The sequence below is a fragment of the Capricornis sumatraensis genome, chromosome 17 (genome assembly GCF_032405125.1).
Source record: "Capricornis sumatraensis isolate serow.1 chromosome 17, serow.2, whole genome shotgun sequence".
Classification (NCBI taxonomy): Eukaryota; Metazoa; Chordata; class Mammalia; order Artiodactyla; family Bovidae; genus Capricornis; species Capricornis sumatraensis.
Window position 1 is genome coordinate 47,225,646 of NC_091085.1, and position 18,047 is coordinate 47,243,692.

The following is an 18,047-nucleotide window of genomic DNA, read 5'->3' on the forward strand; positions in this document are numbered from 1 at the left end:
AACATGAAAACTTCCAGGCTGAGCTGAAGCTGAGCGGAAAGTTTCCACACTTTCCCAGGGACAGCAAGTGAACGCTGTGTCTGCGGGCACCCCCCGGCTGCCCACTTGGGTGCCCCTTGCACCAAGGGGGACCCAGCTTACCTCCTGGGGATGATGCCGTTTTCCAAGCTTGTGGTCTGGCTCCGAAGCCAGCGGCGCTGGTAGCTGCTGGACGAGGAGGTGGAGGAGCTTGGAGATGGGAACGGTGTGATCAGAAGGCTGCTCAGGGAGGCTGCGAGAAGATTGGACAGTGAGAGTTGAACTCAAGCAGCCTGCGTGAACCTACACGAAAGCACAAGCCCGGGATCCTAACTGTTCAGGTTCTACAGGACACACCCTGCAGGGGGAAACGGCCTCCCTGAGACTTTTGTACTGCGAGAAAATATCCCATCAAAGAGGAAACAAGTCAAAAGGAACAGGGACCACAGACAGAGCCTTGCATCCATAACTAGACCTCACTTATAAATGCAAACAATTATTACTCATCCACTCAGAGTGCAAACTGCAGATTCCTGATACAGTGTTCCACAGAACTACTGCTGTTGATGCCGGGTAACCAGTGCCCTGCATAGCATTTACTCACACACATTAACCTTTCTCGACTGCTTCTTCACTCTATTCAGAGGTGAAATCCAGGTAGAAAGGTAGTTCCTCCACACAGCATTGCCTCTCCTGCACCCCCAGCCCCAAATGCGTAGCATTTGACCCCAGCCCCGGGCCCACTGCCACTGCCTCGCTGTGAAAGAGGAATATGTGCCTGTGCACATGTGCTCAGTTGTCCAACTCTTTAGGACCCCATGAACTGGGGTCCATCAGGCTCTTCTGCCCATGGAATTTTCTAAGCAAGAATGCTGGAGTGGGTTGCCATTTCCTCCTGCAGGGGATCTTCCCAATCCAGGGCTTGAACCCAGGTCTCTTACATCTCCTGCATTGGCCAGGTGGATTCTTTACCACCAGTGCCACCTGGGAAGTCTTCTGAAAGTGGAACAACTAGTCCTAAATTGTTTTTCCGCTTGGACTACTTATTTGCCGCGAGCCTCTCTGCTTCTTCCTGTTACGTAGTATCAGTGCCTCCCTAACTACGAGTGACACACCTTCTGACTGGTTCCCCCTCAGGGCAGGCAAAAGGGCTTCTTTCAAATCTCTGCTGCTGGGCGGAGCTCTGTGGGTTTGGAATGGTGGAGGAGGCAGACTTTTTCTCCTTTACCTCCCCCAAGTTACTGGGTCAGGTAGAGAAGGGAATGGAATGTGACAGGCAGCCAGTCGACATTTTCAGACACAGGTACTAACTTCACTAAGCACAGTATACCATGCTCATGGACACCACTGGAAGGCTGCTTCTCCACATGGGCCATCATGTTTTTATTTCTACTTTTACAGGCAGATGGAAATACGTTCCCAAGGTGAGTTCTGAAATCCTGCGAGGGTTGCCTGGCTGCGCAGCAAGCATCTACAATGTGCCAGGCACTATGCAGCGCATGGTGGCCCTGCATGGAGCTGACGGCTGCAAGACCAGAGAACCCCCAGCCACAAGGGTGAGAAGCTAACAATCTAGGCTTCCTTGTCCATAGCAGAGGTGCTGTGAGCATCCATGAGACGCTCTTCTTCCAATCCAGTCAACATGCATGGCAAAGGTGGAGCTGTGGATCCCTTTGTATCCAGGATGTGCCTGGGACACAATGGACAATGAACAAAGGTTTGCTGAACGTGTGGCACTTCTGCACTAAAGTGCTGCCAGGTGAGGCTGGCCTGGTTTCAGCCTTGAGGCTGGATTTACACCTCCAAAATCAAATCCCCATTTCAGGTATCAGTGAGCAGGTAATTCTATTGAGAATTCTGAAGGGAGATAGAGTTTTTCCTCAAAGTAACAGAATACTACTTAATCAAAAAAATCCTAATTAGACATGTCTGCTCCACCCCCAAGTTCTCAAAATCCCCTGTAAGATCCAAAAGATCCTCGTTTCCTATTTCCAAATCTCAGGGTCCTTGGTCTTATGCTGAGCACATCAGCTTCTTCTTGGCAGGTGGAGGACACCATTGAGATGTAGCACTTGTATTATAAATACTTGTCCGCACCCTGTCACAAAACCAGGATGGGATGAGCTGAGGACCACTGTCTTCTAGAAGTCATGCTCATGCCGTGTGCCCAGTCGTGTTGACTCTGTGACCCCATGGACTGTAGCCTGTCAGGCTCCTCTGTCCACGGGATTCTCCAGGCAAGAACACGAGTGGGCTGCCATGCCCTCCTCCATGGATGTTCCTGTCCCAAGAATTAAACCCAAGTCTCCTGCATCTCCTGCACTAGCAGGCAGATTCTTTATGACTGTACCACCTGGGAAATCCTCTGGAAGTCCTACAGCTGCATGATTCTTCTGTTCAGTAGACGAGGAGTAAGAGCCAGGCTCTCCTTCAAATCCCAGCTCTGTGGCTCACTGGCTGGGACACCTGGGTGGTTCACTTAACCTGTCAGCTTTCTCATCCATAAAACGGGAGCAGTAAGGGACCACACCTCAGTATGTTTTGTGAGAGCTGCAACCTGCTAGTGGGTTATAAATTATTTAGCAGATCAAAACTGGTATTTTAAAAGAGAAGTATGAATGAAAATAGAGTAGAAGGCAGTGTTAACACTAATTTATGATAGTTTTGTTTGTCATATATAAAGATGTTTGTTACTGGATCATGATGCGAAATGCATTAGCGTGGGCGGCAGAAAAAAGAAAGCTTTAAAAACCACTGACCTATCTCATACAGTTCCTGTGAGGATTAAACAAATCATTACATGTAAAACATCAGCCCAGTGCCCATACAGTAAATGTTACCTACTCACTCTCTGACAATTCTTGGAAAAGGTGGGCCAGGTAAGACATTTCAGAGTACTACTAAAAGGTCATTAATTCTGAATAGTTAATTGTGAAAAGAACTGAGAACTTGTAATAGAGACATGAAAAAGAAAAGCAAAAAATTAAAATAATAAAATCCAAGGAGGATGTTCCCTTTATCCATACTATAGAATGCTGAATAATAATTGTGATAAAAATATAAGCTAAAGGGCTCGCTGAGCATTCTCCAACATTTCCTGAAAAATATTTTGGGGCCTTCCCTGGTGGTCCAGTGGCTAAGACTCTGTGCTCCCAATGCAGAGGGCCCAGATTCAATCCCTAGTCAGGGAACTAGATTCCACAGGCCACAACTAAGAGTTCACATGCTGTAACTCATGATTCCACGTGCCACAACTTTAAAAAAAAAAAAATCTCGAGTGCCACAATTACCAACACAGCCAAATAAATATTTTTAAAATGCATTTTGATATCATATAGTAAGATATTTATGCAAAAGTACTGAAGTGTATATAGTCAATCATGCGTGCATGCTGCGTTGTTTCAGTCATATCCGACTCTATGCGACCCCATGGACTGTAGCCCACCAGGCTCCTCTGTCCATGGGATTCTCCAGGCAAGAATACTGGAGTGGGTTGTCGTGCCCTCTTCCAGGGGATCTTTCCAACCCAGGGATCGAACCAACATCTCCTGGGTCTCCTGCATCAGCAGGCAGAGTCTTTACCACTGGTGCCACCTGAAACCCGTAGTCAATCACATGTTTTAGCAAATGATACAGGTACAACTCTCAGACACAAGAACAGGCCTCATTTTGCCTTGTAACCAACCTATTGCCATTTTCATGAGAAAAAGATGGATTCAATCCCCATTTAGTGTGTGTGGCTACGGGCTGGGCCATGGTCTACAAGGGAGTGCAGCCTGGATGCTGCTGGGGTGCTGGTCCCCATCCCCAGAGCTGCGTGGGCTTCCCTGGCTGGCTCACTCACTTCACTGTGGGCCAGGCATCTCCAGGACACCAAAGAGCTTTGCACAGGAGTTCCACGGGGTAGGTCCCAGCCCACACCATGCTTCCTGTCAGTTCCACAAGTTGGTGCCTTGGTTGTAAAATGTGCGACTTTCAGTTAAATTATTCACAGCCTCGGCTCCAGCTTTAAAAGTGCTATGTCTAACACTTCTTAATATTTTTAGTATCGCTCTTCTTTTTAGAATACTTTTATAATTAGCACAAATGCTAATGAACACAGACTGCAAAGATTTTTGGAGTTTTGCACATGAATAAGAAAACAATTTATGCTTGCATCCCCACCCTCCTGACAGAGGGGGGCTCTTCAACAAGTGTCTATTTATTCCTACAGAAATTAGCGTAAGAAAAAAGAATACATCTGTAGGCTTAAAAATGTCAACTGCTGGCTCTTCTTGACCTGTGTTGTTCAAGATAAGGATTCAGCTTTATCTGGAAATATGTCTGCTATTTGGAGAGCTTACTGTATTGACGATCTGACAAAATCTGGATTCAAAGTGACAACACCCTGAAACTCTTAAATCCATTTGCTCAACTTTGACTGAGCATTTACTAAGTTCCTGGCACCACCTGGGCCTGAGGCAGAAAGTTACAGCACAGAAAGGTCTTAACAAGCTCTGTCCTTAACAAGCCTGCATGCATGGAGTAAATAAACAAGATGATATCAGACAGTGTTAAGTTCACATGATTTTCTTCAAGCAACCAGGACTAAAGTTTATTCTCCAGTCAACCCTTGATGGTACATCTCGACTAAAACTAAAATCCAGAAAGAGCCAGTCATGGAAAGGGCATATCAGATGTTGCCCAGGAAAATGACTAGATCATCTGAGTGTGTCTCTTTAAAAAAATCTGTATGTACTCCTCCTCGTATATATGGGGAACATGCCGCCCCCCCCCCCCCACCGCCCCACCCCATTCAAGGATCCATTGAACATCTCCTATATGCCAGGCAGGATTCAGGCTGCTGGGGATGGAACAGTCAGCGTGACACAGTAGCTGGGTCTCTGCCCCAGGGGAGCTTACTCTCTATGGGAAAAGAAGCAGCAAGCAAAAATCCCCAAGGAATTACAAAACACAACCAGAGTCCACAGGGGCAAACTCAACACTGGAAAAGGAAATGCAAACTCAAACGCTCAGAAGCTGCTACAATTCCTCCAATGGGAAGAACTGTGAGTTTGGCTGGTTGATGCTGCTGTAAAATGGAGTCATGCGCTCTCCGACCTTAAAGCATCCTGGGACAGTGCAGAGGCAGGACTGCAGCAAACATCTGGGTCTAGAGTGCAAGCTTGGACCTGCCAGATAGCCCTCACTTGCAGGAGACACCTGGGTGGAGGAAGCCGCAGAAGCCCGAGCCTTCCATCTCCTGCAGAACTTGGACAGGACAGATGGGGTGTCTTTGTTTCCGGACACACTCTCGCCAAAACTCAGTTCAGTTCAGTCACTCAGTCATGTCCAACTCTTTGTGACCCCATGAACCGCAGCACGCCAAGCCTCCCTGTCCATCACCAACTCCCGGAGTCCACCCAAATCCATGTCCATCAAGTCGGTGATGCCATCCAACCATCTCATCCTCTGTTGTCCCCTTCTCCTCCTGCCCTCAATCTTTTCCCACATCAGGGTCTTTTCCAATGAGTCAGCTCTTCGCATCAGGTGGCCAAAGTGTTGGAGTTTCAGCTTCAGCATCAGTCCTTCCGATGAATATTCAGGGCTACTTTCCTTTTAGATTGACTGCTTTGGTCTCCTTGCAGTCCAAGGGAGTCGTGGACTCTTCTCCAACACCACAGTTCAAAAGCATCAATTCTTCAGCACTCAGCTTTCTTTATAGCCCAACTCTCACATCCATACATGACCACAGGAAAAACCATAGCTTTGAGTAGATGGACTTTTGTTGGCAAAGTAATGTCTCTGCTTTTTAATATGCTGTCTAGGTTAGTCATAACTTTCCTTCCAAGGAGTAAGCGTCTTTTAATTTCATGGCTGCAATCACTATCTGCAGTGATTTTGGAGCCCGGAAAAATAAAGTCAGCCACTGTTTCCACTGTTTCCCCATCTATTTCCCATGAAGTGATGGGACCAGATGCCATGATCTTAGTTTTCTGAATGTTGAGCTTTAAGCCAACTTTTTCGCTCTCCTCTTTCACTTTCATCAAGAGGCTCTTTAGTTCTTCTTCATTTTCTGCCATAAGGGTGGTGACATCTGCATATCTGAGGTTATTGATATTTCTCCTGGCAATCTTGATTCCAGCTTGTGCTTCATCCAGCCCAGCGTTTCTCATGATGAACTCTGCATGTAAGTTAAATAAGTAGGGTGACAATATATAGCCTTGACGTACTCCTTTTCCTATTTGGAACCAGTCTGTTGTTCCATGTCCAGTTCTAACTGTTGCTTCCTGACCTGCATACAGGTTTCTTAAGAGGCAGGTCAGGTGGTCTGGTATTCCCATCTCTTTCAGAATTTTTCACAGTTTATTGTGATCCACACAAAGGCCTTGGCATAGTCAATAAGGCAGAAATAGATGTTTTTCTGGAACTCTCTTGCTTTTTCAATGATCCAGCAGATGTTGGCAATTTGATCTCTGGTTCCTCTGCTTTTTCTAAAACCAGCTTGAACATCTGGGAGTTCACGGTTCATGTATTGCTGAAGTCTGGCTTGGAGAATGTTGAGCACTACTTTACTAGAGTGAGGGATGAGTGCAATTGTGCGGTAGTTTGAGCATTCTTTGGCATTGCCTTTCTTTGGGATCGGAATGAAAACTGACCTTTTCCAGTCCTACAACAGGCTAATGTGACCAGACCTCTATTTTCTCTCCAAGCTCAGCTTGCAGACTCTCCCCTCACTGCATCCAGCCGCCCTCTGTTCCCAGTACATAGCGGTCTTTCTGCTGCCCACACATAAACTTACAAAGCCTGTTCCCACCCCAGGGCTCTGCCCCAGCAACCCCCAAAGTCTAACATGCTCTCTGCTCTGCCACCAAGTAAGTTAGCAAGGCACTTGAGTCAACTGAGACTTCAGCTTCCAGGAGAGGCATTCCTTGAGTGAACACTCTGGTGGTGATGGAAGCCTGCCTACATTTTGTCTTTCTCTGTCTCTTCTCTATTGAATATAAACTGCATGTCTACTTGATTACTGATCTCTCATCACATCCAACAAAAACGCCTGGTGCATAAGATTCTCAAGAAAAGTTCCTTCATGATGTCTGTCTCGATCAACAAGCAAGCAGACCCAAAACATTAGAAAAAAAATTTCTAGAGAGTTCAAAACCTGAATTTGTTAAAAAGCTTCCTATGGTCAAAACTGTATAGAGAGCATAAGGATTTTCTCTCCACCTCTTCATCTTAAGTCTTTTTTATGTTTGATAGGGAGGCCTAGTGGCTCAGATGGTAAAGAATCTGCCTGCAGTGTAGGAGATGCAGGTTCGATTCCTGGGTCAGGCAGATCCCCTGGAGAAAGGAATGGCAACCCACTCCAGTATTCTTGCCTGGAGAAACCCATGGACAGAGGAGCCTGGCAGGCTATAGTCCATGGGGTCAAGAAGAGTCAGACACGACTTAGTGACTAACACTTTCACACTTTTATTTTGATGGTGGAAGTGATGATGATAGTGGTGGTGATGGCGGTGGTGGTGATGATGGCAGCAGCGGTGGTGGTGGTGATGGCGATGGTGGTGATAGTGATGATGATGGCGGCGGTGGTGGTGATGGTGGTGGTGGTGGTGATGATGGTGGCAATGATGGTGGTGGTGGCAATGATGGTGGTGGTGGCAATGATGGTGGTGGTGGCGATGATGGTGGTGGTGATGGCAGTGGTGGTGATGATCGTGGTGATGGTGGTGATGACGGCAGTGGTGGTGGTGGTGGTGATGATGGCGGTGGTGGTGGTGGTGATGGCGGTGGTGGTAGCGATGATGGTGGCGATGATGGTGGTGGTGGTGATGATGGTGGCGATGGTGGTGGTGGTGATGATGATCGTGGTGGTGGTGATGATGGCGGTGGTGGTGGTGATGGCAGTGGTGGTGGTGATGATCGTGGTGATGGTGATGGTGATGGCGGTGATGGCGGTGGTGGTGGTGGTGGTGATGGTGGCGGTGGTGATGGTGGTGGTGGTGGTGATGATGGCGGTGGTGGTGGTGATGGCAGTGGTGGTGGTGATGATCGTGGTGGTGGTGGTGATGATGGTGGCGGTGGTGATGGTGGTGGTGATGGTGGCGGTGGTGATGGTGATGGTAGAAGTGTGGATCTGGGCCTGAACCCTTTCTCTCAGTTTGATACAAAGGGTACTACAACTAAAACAGTACATGACAACAGCTTTTGTTGACTGTAACACTAATAGTACTTCTCTTAACAGTTTCTGCTTATTAAACACTTGAAAAATATAAAGCTCTTTAAAGTTCAGCAGTTGTTTCTAATCACAGAAGAGTTGAAGTACTTAAAAGGTCAATTATTGTCTGATAGGAAGACATCTTTTTTAATAAACCAAACAAGTTAATTGGCAAATCAAATTCTGATTAAAACACATTTTAGCTCCCAAACCATAGAATTACTTTAAGACTACATACAGTCCTCAAAAGCACCACAGGTAACTTTTCAGTTTTAATAAAATTTCTTTAAAACCCCCTGAATGAAAAGACAATGTTCTTCCCATCAAGATTTCAAAACATACCAATTTTTAAAAATAGACTTCAGGGGACTTCCCTAGTGGTCCAGAGGTTAAGTCCCCATGCTCCCACTGCAGGGAACACGGATGCCATCCCTGGTCAGGGATCTAAATTCCCACATGCCATACATGTGGCCGAAAAAAGAAAGAAAAAGAAAAGAAAAACAGACTTCCATTTTTAGAGCAGTTTCAGGTTCACCACAAAACGGGAGTGGCAGGTGCAGAGATTCCCCACGTACCCGCTGCTTCTCACATGCACAGCCTTCCACAAGAGCAGCATCCCCACCAGAGGGCATGTCTGCTATGACTGACCACCCAGAGTCCAGAGCTTCACAGGGGTTCACTCCTGGGTACATATCCCACGCTGTCTGGACAAATCATGACACGCACCCACCATCTCAGCACCACGCAGCAACGGTTCACTGTCCTCCCCCCACCCACCCCCACCCAAGCCCTGACAACCACCGTCTCTTTACTGTCTCCACGGCTCTGTCATTTCCACGCTGTTACACGGTGATTCTTACAACAGCACACCATCACATCAGCCTCTCCTAACTGCCTCTTTCACTCAGTCATGAGCTTTTAAGTTTGCCGCTGTCCTTTCTTGGCTTCATAGCTCATTTCTCTTTAGCATGAAAAATATTCGACCAAAAATACATTACATTTTAATCCCTCATGTAGGATATAAATTCTAGCCTAGCCCGGGTGATCTACTCACTCTCTACATTTATATGCCAAGTTATTTAACTTTCCCATGTCTTTTTAGCCATAGTCTGAATTCTAAGAACAAAATCTACAAAGGATTTGTAAAGGTTGGTCCTTTGCTCTTCCACACAAATAAAAGTGATTTTGCCCAACTTCACAAGGGGTTTTAATTGAAATTACACTGACTTTACATATTTATTTGTGGAACTTGATCTCTCTCTCTTCAGATAATATACATGCATTCTTCTAACAACGATTTTAAAAATTTCTCCCTGACAGTATCACATATCTTTTCTCAGAAATATCCTTAGATCTCCTGTAGTTTTGGCTGCGGTGTGCATTACTTGTTGATTCTAATTTTTCTTAAACAGGTATAGATGAATACAAGTCTAGAAGGAAAGCGCTAATGTGAAGGAGCTGACAGATTTGTGAAGAGAAACATCTATTCTTGGAGCACACCAAGGGTCTGGCCTGAACTATGAGAAGCACCAAGAACTGAGGAACCTGAGCTCCGCCCAAGCCGCAGAATAGATGGTCAAGCCTGAATCAGCACTATCCTTCCAAGCCCTCCTCTTAAACTCACCTGTGCCAAGCTGGCCCGACTGTGGAAACCAGCAAAATGAGTGAGTTCTCTAACAACAGAGGGCCCTCCCAGAGTTGAAACCCAGATGGCGCTTTGCGCTCCCGGGGCACACTGCACAACGAGCGTGTGGTCAGTGTCCAGCCCCGCTCCTCCTGTGACATCGGCCTGCAGGAGGTGCACAGGCTCCTGGTGACTTTCTGCCGGGGAACTGTACCTAGTTCTCTCAGACTCCTCATCCCAGATCAGGTTCCTCTCTATAGAGGATGATTTAAAAAGAAAAAAAAAAGAGGCCTTTTTTCTTCAGGTGTGACGTGTGATGTTCCGAGTTTGGGGCAGCCGTCAGAAAGCCAGTTCATCATGAGGATGAGCCAGTGTCAGCTGTGATCTTGGAGCTTCTGCTGCCTGGCGTGTGCAGCTGCAGATATTCCCCACATTCCCAAGGTGTCGGCCTTGGGAACCTTAGACACGAGAAGGTCAGAGAAGCTGCACACAAGCACTGCACTCTAGTGCAAAAAGGCGTTTCCCAAGGAGGGCAGGTTAAGCTATCAGACGCTGGTGTGTGTGGACAGCAATGAATCTGTCACCTAAATGCAGGGCAGGCAGGGGAGCTGGGTGTCTCACTGTCAGAGGGTGGTCTGCGGATAAGCCAGGTGGGGAGGGTGGGATGGTCCCCATGACCATGGATAACGTGCAACAGAGAAACCAGCACCAACTCACGTTTAACTGAACACAGGCGCAGGCACCACAGACAGCAGTATGTACGGAGCCACGGATACACACGGAACACAAAGCAACAAAGAGCAAAGATCCTGAGTGCTGTAACTAACTGCCGGCACAGCCAAAAAACTATTTTCTAAAAGTAACATTTTACCTCTGTTTTCTTTCTTCCTAAAACCCAGAGCCCCAGTCTAGTCACGTGAGAAACATCAAACAAATTCTAACAATTGGCATTCTATGCAATACTTGACTGCTAGTTCTTGAAACCATCAAAGTCACCAAAACAAAGTCTGAGAAACTGCCAGAGCTGAGTGGAGCCAAGTAGACACGACAACTATTAATAAACGCGCCATCTTATTAACCGAGATGTTACTAACAGGGAGGCTTGTGCAAGGTACACAGACGCTCCCTACTATCATCTCAACTGCTCTGCAAATCTACAACTGTTCTAAAAAATAAAATCTAGTTTAAAATATTTTCCCCATCTCTCAACTAGTAAGACAGGAAGTTACAAATTATAGGAAAAAGAAAATAAACAATGTCATTAATTTTCTACGTCTTCTCCTGCTGATTCAGGTCAAACTGTGGGAGTCCCTGCTCTGCTTCAGGATGAGCACTTGGTCCCACACGGCATGGGTGGTGAGGAGCAGAGGCCTGGGGAGCTCAAGAGGCCTCAGTGGAGGGAGACCCACCCCGGGAGCACCCAATGACTTTGAAGCGGCTCCAGGAGGAAGGGAAGCAGAAGGCCCATCGGGGCCCCGTGCAGCCCCACGTCTGCCATCCCCGCAACAGGAGTCTGGGAGCCTCAAAGGAGAGGTGCCTGGTTCACAAGCTGAGCCACCAGGGAAGTCAGAGTTCACATTTGCACCAGATTCACATCTGCCTCCTCCTCCCGAGAGAACACCCAGATGTGGCTGCTATGGACCTTTCACTTCAATGCACACTCAGCCCCTCAACATTCCTGCTTCTCTGAGGCCAAATAAGACTCATCTAAAAAGTGATTTAGAATCAGAGAACTACCAAACCTATGGGGATTCTGATGTGTGCAACGTGAACCTTCACACCAAACACACAGTAAACCGATGAGCTACCCAGGAACCCCTGCCTAAGGTGCCAACTTTCTGTTGGCACCAGCTCCCCCCAGTCTCTCTAGTCCTTTCTGGAACAAGAAGGAGCAGAAACAGACACATAAGGGAAAGTTACAGTGGGAGCCCTGTGACCTTGGGGCTCAGAGAGGGACTTGGTCAAATACTAGTCATCTTTGGGCAAAGAGTGTTCACTACACAAAGGTGTGCACGCAAACGTGCTAAGTCGCTTCAGTTGTGTCCAATTCTTTGTGACCCTTTGGACTGTCCAAGCTTCTCTGTCCATGGGGTTCTCCAGGCAAGAATACTAGAGCGAGTTGCCATGCCCTCCTCCAGGGAATCTTCCTGACCCAGGGATCGAACCCATGTCGTTGACATCTCCTGCACTGGCAGGGGGGTTCTTAACCACTAGTGCCACCTGGGTGTTCACCACATAGAGACAAACACACCAAATTCTATGAGCTGCTAAGGCAGCACCTGGGATGGGGCATGGCCTTACTTCTACTGTGGTTCCCGCTTCTTTTTGCCTGGAGACTCGACCAAGACAGAGCCAGCCCTGGCCAAGCCTGACCGGAGAGGCTCCAGGGGCTGGGCTCTGGGACACTAAGGCCATCACACTGCACACGCTCAGCCTCCGGTGGCTGACGGATGGGTGTGACTCAAAGGCCCTCCTGCAGAGTGGATGCTGACCACGCCCCGTATGGATGGAGATCATCCCCGAGCAGCGAGCAGCGTGGAACACAAAGTCAGATGATCCTCTTACCACTCCATAAGCGGCGTATCCCAGGTTTTACGTTTGTGTAAAAACTGCTACAAATGAAAACAACACAGGTCTAACTAACGGCAGTTACACCTCTGACCAAGGTTCCCTAAGACGGGATCAGGAAACCCAAAGTGAATCAACTCACTGAAACCAATCATACACAGAATCTTGTGTACTTTTCATCACGAGACATATATTAACCAAACAGGTGGACTCTGTCACAAATTCCATTTCACTTAACAACTTGGGAGCAGAGCTATGCCAAGCAGGGTGAAGGGCTCAGTACCACATGGAAGGGACCAGAGGGAAACAGAAATGACTTAAGGCAGCAAGCCCAGCCGAGGCTCAGCACAATGAGCACCAACCGGCTGCAGTAGGTGCCCTGAGTCTGCAGCAGGCACAGCCCACACACCCCCAAACCCTCCAATTCCACATCATTCACTGACCACCCTTCTTTCACTGCTAGGAATCTATCTCTGACCTGAACCACAAATCAAAATCAACAGCAGAATCAGGTATAAGAGCAGAAACCAAGACATCTTAAAAGCAGTCTTGAGAAAGTTTAAGGCTTTGAGACAAGCTGCGACCCGGGACCCTTTGCTGTAGTGTGTGGGCCTGGACAAATGTCTCAACAGATAACCAATGTCTCAAGAAACTAGAAGGGGCTAAAAATAATTGCATGCATGTGCAGTTGGGGCAAGTTATGAACAAAAGACACAAAAAGACCAAAAAATCTAACTGCAAATTCTGAAGATCCAGGAACAAAAGCAGAGTGTTGGGAGTAAAGGCAGGGTACTGTGCATGCCCTCTGCACCCACCACCGATGCCACCCTCCAGCCTGATCCCTGGACGCACTCCTACGCTCACCCCATGTGAGGAACTAGCTCAGCTCACTCCCCTCTCTTCTCCGGGAGCAAGCTAGGGCACCTAGGGCACCTGTTACTTGTTCTCTTACCCTCTGCTGCAGTGGGGGCCCAATAAAGCCTTGTCTGAATTTTGTGTCTGGTCTCTTGTCAATTTCTACTGATTAAGGAGGCCAAACACCCTGGTCAGTAGCCTGACATAAGAAGAAAAGGCACAGGAGATAAAATCTAGAGCAGTATGTCTCCAGGACAGAAGGAGTGCACGGGTCAGCAGGCAGCCCTGCCACGGTCATGGTCAGAGTGACACCCCCGGACACTGTCCCTCCCCTGATCTGATCCTCAGCACTTAGCAAGCGAGGACCACTGGCTCAAGGAGGCGTCTCTCTTTTTAGAGGGACACTTCTCGGTGCGCTTTTCACCGCCAGGGCTCATCCTGGTGCACATCATGCCTGGACACTGGCCCCAAGGGCCCAGAGCTCAGAGTGCTCACCCCACAGGTAATGCCAAACAAGAGGAGACTCGCACGTACCTGACCGGGCAATGCCGCTGTCCCTGTCTTCGTTCTGTCCTCTGCTTGGCATGTCAACCGGGGTGCTGTGTGCTGTGGGAGGCAAGGAAACCTGGTCAGCGGACTGTTCAAATCAACTGCGCTCGTTTTTATGATGGCTAGTGAGGACCAGCTTGAGTGTACATAGAGAGGAACGAGAAAGTAGAATTCAGTGCAGCAAAAACAGATCGGGGAGGAAGAGGAGAGGGGTGAGGAAGAGCAGGAAAGACCCGAGAGGAGGTGGCGGGGTGGGGGGAGCAGGAGGAAAGTGGGGGAGGAGGAGGGAAGGAGAGGGGGCGGAAAAGAGAGGGGAGGAGGCGAGGAGGGGCGGGGGGAGAGGAGCAGGGCGGGGCGGGGCGGGGGAGGAGGAGGCAGGATCAGGTGCCTGTCCTATTGCAACAGACTTTTCCCATACTCACCTCTAACTGAATCATAAACTATGTGCGCACTTGATACAATGAACCGCATCCTGCAGTGGATACTGTGAGGCCATTTTCCTCATTGGTAGATTTTACATAATATTTAAGTATTTTCAACATATTAGAATGTACTTCAAAATATTAAGAAATTTCAAAATGCTTTATAATCAGTTTTAGTAACAACTATAGGCAACCTAGAGAACTACGTGAAAACCATTTCATAAATTTGAAAAATGTGTCTCTGTTTTACAACCCATTCTCTTGGTAGATAGAAAACACGTATTTATCTTCAACGATTTTTTTGCTCCACCTCTTTTCCATACATACCTAGATTCAGAATTATTGTAGACTTGCTTAGAAAACACTCTATTTTATACATAGTATCAGTAGTGAAATAGATAACTGATGAGAACCTACTGTATACACAAGGAACTCTACCCAGTGCTCTGTGGTGACCTGAATGGGGAGGGAACCCAGAAAAGAGATGATATACGTATACGTAAAGCTGCTTCACTGTGCTGTACAGTAGAAACTCGCACTACACTGTAAACCAACAGTACTCCAAAAAAAACTAACAAAAAAAGAGAACACTCTTAAGGAGTACAGACTTCTAGGAAAGCTTCAAATCGGTCTTTACTATTTCCTTATTGAGCTAGAAGGCAGCTGACCTGTGGCTACAGTTAGCTTTATAGTGCACAAGGTTGCCCTGCCTGAGTGTTATATTTGCCAGCTATTTTGTGAAGCATGTTTGTTTTTGCAATTTTCAGGAGAGTGTATAAACAAACATGTTATCCTCACTTTGAGATAGGTAGGAGAGTGTCTGTCAGTTAACTAGAGTGTCTAGCATATTTTAGGCTACAAAGAAAAACGGAATGAAGCATACCATTTGCCGTAAACACAACCTTTAAAGTTAGCAGTGAAGCCTTCCACACTTGTTAATCATGCCAACCTACAGCAGATAGCAGACAGCCTCAGCTAGACCAGGCTCTGCTCAGAGTGTACCTACCCAGACAGACGCAGACAATTACACCTGAAAAGAAGCTGGAAAATGCATCTGAGCTACTAAAGTGCCACAGAGAGAGAATGTGAGTGAGGTTGGTCTTCCATGCTGTTGTTAGAGTGACTTTTGAAGAGACTGTGCAGCTAAGGATGCAGGTGAAAAATGGACTAAAGATGCCATGGTAAAGAGAGACAGTTCACAGCAGCAGAAGAGGCTGAGGAAGATCAAAGATATTATCCTCTTAGAAATACAAAAGGCTCATTTTGGATCAAAATCAGCTTACACTGGGGTATTAATGGAGACTTTTACAATAGGGGTTCATGGGTGGAAGTTTCAGAACATGGGGAACTTGGCAGCATTTGGAACTAATTATCTCAAGAGCCCCTTGGATTTCTAGAGAGGTGCCAAACAGGATTTGTTTCCAAGAACCTGCCCAGGATTTATTAACGTGTGCAGGTCACACCGTGCTCAGCATTCCACACAAACCTGCAAAGAAAGAGGCGCTGCGGCTGAGCCGGAGAGGTCCTCCCTCGGCCGCCCCTGGGGGCAGCTTGCCGCCGCATCCCTGCAGCGCACCTGCGGCGGAGACGACACGGGGCAGACAAGGCACACACAGAATAAACACAGATTAAAGATACAGCAGAACAAAACAACACCGCAAACTCAAAGAAAGCAAAACGCACACCCGCAGCGGGGGGCGTCCAGAAAGCAAGACTCATCTAGGCGGCGGAGTTTACCTAGGTTACTTCCGGTCCGACACGGACCCAGGTTATTCTGATTTGTGTTCAGTTTTCCCAGGTTAGGATCTTGGTTGATGTATTCGAAGCTGTCTTGCAAGCTAAGTCCAGAAGGGGATGAAAGGGAGAGAAACATGAAGAGATGAATACAGCTGCTTGCTAACAGACTCTCAGGTATAAGACAATCCACCAGTTGGTCAGATTTTTCTTTATAAATTAATAAAGTCTCACATCTACTGGAGGGAATTAATTTTCAGGAGAATTTGTTAAAAGACAAGAAAGGTTCTGAGAGGTAGTTCAACCTATAAAACTAAATGACACATTCCAAACATTTACAATCCAAATATACAATTTCACATTATATAAGGGGGAATAAGAAACTCTAAAATCTTGTTTTGGTGACTAAGACCAAGGCTAATGCTATTTATTTCAAGGGTAATTTTACATAAACCTTCAAAATGAAATTCATTTTAACTCTTAGTTAACATCCATGAGAAATTTGGCAACCTTTTTCAGGAAGACCATATAACAGAAATTATGATTTTTATAGGAGTCTGATTCCACAACTTCTAAAAAGATAGAATTACTCATAAATAAACATGTGAGAGGGCTTCCCTGGTGGCTCAGATGGTAAAGAATCTGTCTGCAATGAGGAAGACCCGGGTTCTATCCCTGGGTTGGGAAGATACCCTGGAGAAGGGAATGGCAACCCACTCTAGTATTCCTGCCTGGAGAATTCTATGGACAGATGAGCCTAATGGGCTACAATCCTTGGGATCACAAAGACTCAGACATGACTGAGTGACTAACACAACAACATACGTGTGAGAGAAGCAGATTTTAATAATTTATTGTATTTACTAAGAAGTGAAATAAAGATTTTGAGGATAATATAGCATAATGAGGCAAAAATCATTTTTATTTAAATCTGAACTTAATATTTTATTAGAGGGAGTTAGTATAATAAATGCTCAGGTAGTAGCAAAGATCTGAAAAAGAATATCTCACAAAAAAAAGAAACATTAACTCCTACGCTTGCTGCTGCTGCTGCTAAGTCACTTCAGTCGTGTCCGACTCTGTGCAACCTCATAGACGGCAGCCCACCAGGCTCTGCCGTCCCTGGGATTCTCCAGGCAAGAACACTGGAGTGGGTTGCCATTTCCTTCTCCAATGCATGAAAGGGAAAAGTGAAAGTGAAGTCGCTCAGTCGTGTCCGACTCCTAGCGACCCCATGGACTGCAGCCTACCAGGCTCCTCCCTCAATGGGATTTTCCAGGCAAAAGTACTGGAGTGGGGTGCCACTGCCTTCTGTGATTCCTACGCTTAAGTCCTGACAATCCAGTCTCAAAATGCTCAAAAATATAAATTCTTTACCGGGCTGAAAAGTAAGCAGACTTACTCAAAGGCACCCAAATTTGCAGAGGAACATACTTTTAATTTCCAAAGACTGTAAAAAAATACAGCCTTTATCTGACCCCGAAGAATACCCCTTTAATTTATAACAAACATTTCTTCAAACTTACCCAAGTATAACAAATGTTTTTTCATTCCAAAAAAGAACTATATAAAATATTTCTGCTTGGAAAATTCAAAATACATGAACAAAGGTACCAAGGTAAGAGTTAAGTTAGGCACTGAAATATTCTTAGTCTACAAAGAAGACCAAAATTAAAAGTTGGGGGAGGAACTCAGGAGCAAAAATCAAAACACTGCCTGACCCAAGTCCCCGCCAACCGCAGAGGTGGCACAGATGGCTGACAGCGAGCATAGACAACCTCTCCTGCCATTCAGGGGCCTCTCAGCCTGGCAAACTCACCCTGTGCCTCATTCCTTTAACAGACAAGGCTTTAAGATTTTTTTTTAATGTGGGCCATTTTTAAAGTCTTTATTGAATTTGTTACAATACTGCTTTTGTACAATGTTTTTGGTTTTTTTGCTATGAGGCATGCAGGGTCCCAGCTCCCTGACCAGGGATTGAACCTGTATGCCCTGCATTGGAAGGCAAAATCTTAACTACTGGACCACCAGGGGAAAGTTCTGATAAGACTGTAAGATAAAATAATATTGGGGAAAAATA

General features: G+C 46.5%; 1 protein-coding gene across 4 annotated transcripts in view; it reads right to left on the reverse strand.

Moving 5' to 3' along the window:
- Positions 1-18,047, reverse strand: part of FNIP2 (folliculin interacting protein 2) — a 126,101-nt gene that overhangs the window by 40,977 nt on the left and 67,077 nt on the right. For 2 of the 4 annotated variants that reach the window (XM_068989452.1, XM_068989455.1), the window contains 4 exons: positions 15,971-16,071; positions 15,720-15,809; positions 13,797-13,868; positions 142-271 (listed from right to left, as the gene is read on the reverse strand). In XM_068989452.1, the coding sequence (XP_068845553.1) occupies positions 142-271; positions 13,797-13,868; positions 15,720-15,809; positions 15,971-16,071 (393 nt within the window). The remainder of the gene's footprint in view (positions 1-141; positions 272-13,796; positions 13,869-15,719; positions 15,810-15,970; positions 16,072-18,047) is intronic. The other 2 variants (XM_068989454.1, XM_068989453.1) reach the window with 1 other exon arrangement.